Below are 6,492 nucleotides of genomic sequence, written 5' to 3'. Positions count from 1 at the left end.
CCTTGTCCACCTGAGAGTGCAGGATTGGGGAGGCTGAGGCTGAAGGTTGAAGTACCTGACTACCTTAAGGGCACCTAGAACATCTTGATCTTTGAGGAGGGAGGTGTTGAGAATAAATTTCTTGCTATAGGGGCTGAGGATGGGGATAGCGTTTCTAGTGTTAATGACCGCAAGGATAGGGAAATGGTTAGAAAGGGTAACTGGCAGGACACCAATCACACTCCCCAAGTGGTTAGGGGAGAAGGAAAAGAAGTCGTTGTTAACATAAAATCTGTCCAGTCTGGAAGAAATACGATTGGGACCTTTTTGAAAGTTGCACCAAGTATACCATAGCTTAGAAGTAGCAGTTTTCGTGCCCTCGAGGGGGTCAAATAACTAGAGTTTTTGTTTAAGTTTGTCTCAGTGAGGTTTTTCTGCATTTTTCCATTCAAAAGGAAGTCCCCAGCCTTGTCATCTTGATACTCAATCATATTGAAATCTCCAGCCACTATCCAGGGGATACTTGGGAGGGAAGTCAGCCAGATCCAAAGGGACACTCTTTCCTTGTAGTCATTAGGTGCATATATAGAGAAAACACCAAAGTTGGAACCCCTAATATCGAGGGTAGCCTAGGCTACTCTATTGCATGGGGAGATCCCTTTATCCCTAATGTTGCTTGCCCACTTAGGGGATATAAGAAGGCCAACTCCTCCCTTTCCTTTTGAGTGGTTGGTGCAAATTTTGATTGCATCTCTCCAGATAAAGTCAAGTGAGCTGTCAAGATGGAAACCCACGGATTTAAGTTCTTGTAGCATCAAGAAATCTATGTTCTTGTGGTGGCTTAGAGAACTTTTGATGAAAAACTTCCTATCAGGCGACTCAAGGCCTCTAATGTTCCAAGAGATGTATTTCATTAGAGAGGAGATTTAAGAGGTTCAACTAGGGAGACCAAAATGATCTCCAGATTTCTTTTTATTCTTGGAGCCCATAGGCCTACCTTTCTTTTTAGTCAATGAGGATCCTTTCATAAGGTCATCCTCATCTTCACTAACTTTAGATGGTTCATTCCTAGTAGCTGCAATTCCTCCTATGTCGAACCCAGATATCTAGGAGTCTGGAAAGCCAAGGAGCACTATGCTAGACCTAATTTCTTCAAGACCCTTATTGGCATAGATTACTTCAATAACATGATTATCTTCTAACTCTTTTAGCATAGAGGTTGTCCAAGGGTTGGTGATGTTAACTTTAGGGGTAAGCCCTGCAGGTGATGAGGAGTCCGAGTTCTTGGGGATTTCAGATCTGATCATCACACATGCAGGGTTATCATTGGTGCTAGCAACATTAGCACTTCGACTAGGGTTCTCAAGTTTTTTAACCATTTTTTCTACAACAGAGTTTGTTGGGGTTTGAGCGGGAGAGGGTGAGCTATAATTTGTAGGGAGGGGGTAATCGCAGATGCCCGTTCCTTGGCTGATAGTTGGGATATTAGGATGGTTTTGATTTGGGGCATTTAGGTTGCTAATTTTCCTCCTACGCTTCCTAGAAGTGACCATCTGAAAATAGTCAAAGGGCGATTCTGAAGGACCAATTGTTGGCTTAGATGTTGGACCGAGTTGGTTTGAGAAAAAGGGCATGTGATCAATGTGCATGGGTTTTAATTCTGAAGAATTGGTGATGGGAATAGTAGCTTCTTCGTTAATAGGGAGCGAGGTGGATGAGTGTTGAAAAATCTTGGTTCTAGGGTTTTTGGTTCTAGGGTTTGTGGAAGCATCAGTTGAGTTAATGTTGGGTTTATGATTTTTGTGATTAATGATTGGGTAATTTTTCTGAAGATGCCCTTCTTTTTTGCAGAGAAAGCATGCATTTAGTCCTCCAAGAATTTCAATAGGGTGGACAAAGGTTTCTTCATTGACGTTTTGGGTTAAATATGGTGGGATATCAATCCCTGGCTTAATCGACACAAGCATTCTAGCATCCAGGTTAGGGACGAGGTGGGTCATTTCATCAATACGGATCGTTTTTCCAAAAGGCTCCATTAATTGTGAAAAAAAATGCCAGAGGAAGGGGGGACATCCTTGAGGATGACCCACCTAGGGGAGGACAGTGTGAGAACCACATCACCGACTGGCTCTGGAGACCAATCTAGGGCACGGAAGGAAGTATTCCCCACTGTCCAGTGTTGATGCTTTAGTGCCTCCCTTTGAGCCTCATGAGAATTGAAAAAAATAAGGTAGAGACCCTTTTGAATTTGTCTGCAAAATGATATTTTAAGCCCTAATTTTAAATTCCAGAGGTTATGAAACCAGTCATCTAAAAATTTCCTAGGTGGACATTTCTCAACATCAACACATGCAAAGAAAATGGTCGTATTACTTAACCTAGTCTTTTCCCAGGCAATTTCATTCAACATTTCCAAACTGGGCGAAATGCAGAAGGAACCTGAGATAGTGCTAGGGCACTTACCTTCCTCACTGGATCATTCTTTGCCAGGAGCCTTAGAAAAAAGCATGTTAGGGTTGACTCCATTTGCAGGCGGGGAGACGGTTTCGGCAAAAGATTTTTTTGGCAGAGATTTAGCTTGATCTGCAGACTTAGGGCCATTAGTGGCACCACCATCTGAGTCTGGCTACATAGGAAGCCAAAGGTTAAGCCGCATGAGCAACTAGGTAGGTGGGGGGAGTTGCGAATTAAATGAAGTGCAAAATTAAATTTGCAAATAGAAGGAAAGAAAAAATAGAAAAACAAAGCAGTGGATATGAATTTCAAATTGGGTGGAGGAGAATTAACCCCTCCATAGAGATGCCGAGGTGTCCACGTCACCACGGTTTCCTTGACCAACTCGCAAACAGGTTTGCAAACCTCATTCTCCCTCCAAGTTTTAACTTTTTCAGTACTTCCTTGGTGAGCGAGTCTGTCATCAATTGTCCTCTGTTCCACGTCGAAAATGTTTAAGTAGACAGCGTTGCCATTTTCTCATTCATTTGAGATTTCACCTTCCTCTACGTATGTTGAGCCAGTGGAATGATAAAGAAGAGATGTTGGAGGCAGATCTGATAGAGTGGTTAGTGCAGTCATGTCACTCGTCTAGTTATGCTCAAGATTAGATTGGCGCAGGTGGTTGTGCCTCTCTGGCAATGCAAAAGCATCAGTCAAGAGGACTAGAGCGCAGGTGGTGTTTGAGTGAATGCCACAAGGAATCAACCACTGTTGCAAATCCTAGCCCTCGTGATGAGCAGCTCTGCATAAACCCTAACCCCTCGGTGTTCGGCTCTGTAAAAATGCAGCAAAACCGTTCAGACTGTCACTATGTGCGTGACCTGCTCTGTGATCTTCTCCTTGATTCTTTTTTCCTTAATCCTTATGTTTTCTACCTAGCCCTGCTACGGTTGTCCTCTTCTAATCTCTATTGTTGTCTCCGTTTAGATCCTTATCTCTGCTATTGTCTCCCTAATCATGCGCACATTTCCTGTTTTACTCTTTTAGTATATATATACTTATTTAAATGATCAAAATGAATATAATACTAAAATTTTAATAAAATATTGATAAAATACCAAAAAAATTACTAAATATTATATATATTTAAAATTATTAGAAATGTATGACCAATATAATATTATTAAAATAAATAGTTGAATAAATATTTTAAAAAAATTCATAGTAGTGATTACATATATATTTAAAACAAAATTATTAGATATAAAATAATAAAAAATAATAATTTGTTTTTTATAAAAAATTACTAAATCTTAAAAAATAAAATAAAACTTAATTAAAAATGAAAAGTTAGGACTCATAAATGAAAAAAATAAAATGTTAAATGCGGAGGAAGCACAGTTGTTTTACTTAGTTTAAGCCACGCGTTTTGGCACAGCAAGGAGTACGTACGCTGCAGGGATATAGGTGAAATCTGTTTCTTGCATACCGTGAAACTTCTAGGCGGAAGTATTTCAAATTTGAAAGTTAACGGCACAGTTTATTTGGACGGAATGCACAGTAATGAAATGTTCCACCTAAGGGTCAAGGTTTAGCGTGTGCTGTTTAAGGCTAGCCCATCGATCCATTTCATCTGCATCTCTGTCTGTAACTCTTGTGCTGTTCGATTGTAATTGGCTGCGTCTTTCACCCCAACCAGATCGATTGTAATTGGCTGCGTCTTTCACCCCAACCAGATCTTAGTGCTCCATTTTGGTTCCCAAGATAAGAAGCAGGCTCAAAGGTTGAAAACTGGTTCCCCTGCGGTATTAACCCGAGGTTGTTGTATGAAACATTCAGAACTTCAATTGAGACATACCTCCCATGGACTCAGGAATGCTGCCTCTCAGATTATTGTTTGACATGTTGAAAGCAATCAAACCCTTCAGCTCTCCTATTTCCTTAGGAATGTTACCTGACAGCTTGTTGTGGGAAAGATCCATAAATTTGAGGGCACTTATAATTTGAGGGCTCGTCCTTTAATCCAAAGTGTTTGTTGATTCATTATCTCTAGTGGGAAAGGGGGACCAGCCCCAAATCCAAGAAGCCCAGTCCCGGTTGTGAGTATTACATCACTTTGTGACTGATCCCAAACTCTGAGGAACATGTCCAGATAAATTATTATGAGATAAATTAAGAACCTGAAGATTCCCAAACCTAAGCAATTCCGACAGAAAAGTACCTTGAAAGTTATTAAAAGCCAAGCTGAGAATTCGTAACTCTGCCAGATCTCCAATCCAAACTGGGATGCTTCCCTGAATTCTGTTATTTCCTATGTCGAATACTTTGAATTTTGCACAACTTCCAATAGAAGGGGTAATCATACCTTGCAATTTGTTTCCATTGGGATTTAGTGTCTGAAGTTGAGTCGGAGTTCCTAGCTCTTCTGGAATGTCACCTTCCAAATAATTTTTAGCCAAATTCAAAATTAACAGCTCAGAGCATCTCCCCAGATTTGTAGGAATGACATCACTTAGCCCGTTCTTAGATAAGTCCAAAAGCATCAATATTCTAAAGATGGAGCATATAGAGCGTGGAATAGAACTGGTGAACTTGTTGCCTGACAAGTCTAAAAGCGTTGGACTAAAATCTGGAATAGAGCCATGTAAACTCCTTCTCTCTAATAGTCCTCCGGAGAGATCCAGACTCAAATCGAAATATTGCAGTAGGTGTGGCAGTAGGATAGAAGTCATTCAGTCTCAAATCCAAATATTGCAGATGCTGCAGGTTAAACAGCGACGGACGGATATTCCTACTCAAACGGAGATCAGACTTAGAACTTTTGAGGTCGAGGGAAACAACATGGTCGGAATGATAGTCACAGATGACACCCTCCCATTGGCAACAGTTGAAGTTCTGCCACGAGCTCAATCGGCCAGAGGAATCCTTAAGGCCACTTTTAAAATCGAAAAGGTAACTTCTTTCATCATCTCGGCAAGAATTAACAGATGAGACATGAAAGTGAAGAATTATTATGATGGCCATGCAGAAGGAAAAGGGAGACATGATTGTACGCAAAACCCAAGCTGTTGAGGTGGAAGAGAGTAAGGGTTGTGGATGATTTAGCAGATCTCTATAACATCCTCCTGAAAAAGCATCTTCATCTCTCTTCTCTGCCGTGTGTGTTTGAAATGAGGTTATGTTTATTTTAATATAAAATATTATCAAGGACATATTTTATTTCACATATTAATATAAAATGTGTTATATAATGTTTATTTTTATGTTTCTTAAATGAATCTTTAAAACTTTCGTTTTCATATAATATGTAATATATTTTGTTCTATATAATGTAGTACAAGTATCTAACATATATGTATTAATTTTAAAATAGACTTTCTGAAATAAAGATTTAAAATTATGTATAAAAATTATCATTTACATATTACATTTTAAAATAAATTGAATAAATATTTGATATCATTTGCATAAATGTAGATCTAAAGTAGTGCAATTTACAATTTAGTTTGTATGAGTCAATTTATTAATTTGAATAATTCAATGAATATTATTTTTCCAATACAATAAGCTAATATACAACTAGTGGAATACTTGTTTAAATATGATATAATATTAATAAAAGGTAATTACATGGATAATTTAATAATACAAAATTTAAAATATTTATATCAACTATATGTGAATGCCAATATTATATTTTGATTTGTATATCTAATTTGCTCATAGCTAGTTCATTAATCATTTATATAAAAAATCAATTGTGATTGTACGAAGAAGATTAAACAAGCTTGAATGCAATGGATTCTATCATGGATCAAGACATCCTTTGTTAAGCATTATGAGATGATGAAAAAATAAAATAGAGAGAAAGGAACAAGTAATAGGAGACCTTGTAAAGACATTCAACATTGTCTAGGAAAGATCGGTATCCCGTATATAATTGATTAAGTGGTTGTTTTTCTTGGGGTTGAGTAAAGGAAAAACACATTAAATAGAGTTTGTGTTAGATAAATATTCAAAATATAAGGAAGAACCATAGATATTTGAAAAATATAATGATCATATTGATAATGAACA

The 6,492-nt window shown here is 38.0% G+C and overlaps 1 protein-coding gene across 1 annotated transcript; it reads right to left on the bottom strand.

Moving 5' to 3' along the window:
• Nucleotides 1-4,526: 4,526 nt before the first annotated feature.
• On the bottom strand, nt 4,527-4,958 carry LOC131857898 (receptor-like protein EIX2). Its single transcript, XM_059210679.1, has one exon. The coding sequence runs from the start codon at nt 4,956-4,958 to the stop codon at nt 4,527-4,529; it is 432 nt and encodes a 143-aa protein (XP_059066662.1).
• Nucleotides 4,959-6,492: the final 1,534 nt, after the last annotated feature.

This window comes from Cryptomeria japonica, chromosome 8 (genome assembly GCF_030272615.1).
Source record: "Cryptomeria japonica chromosome 8, Sugi_1.0, whole genome shotgun sequence".
In the NCBI taxonomy this organism is placed as follows: Eukaryota; Viridiplantae; Streptophyta; class Pinopsida; order Cupressales; family Cupressaceae; genus Cryptomeria; species Cryptomeria japonica.
Note: the sequence above shows the minus strand (reverse complement) of the source record. Positions and strands in the feature narration are given on the sequence as shown.

Excerpts from the sequence above, each read along its gene's own strand:
- LOC131857898 (XM_059210679.1), bottom strand. The coding sequence starts at position 4,958 with ATGCTTTTGGACTTATCTAAGAACGGGCTAAGTGATGTCATTCCTACA.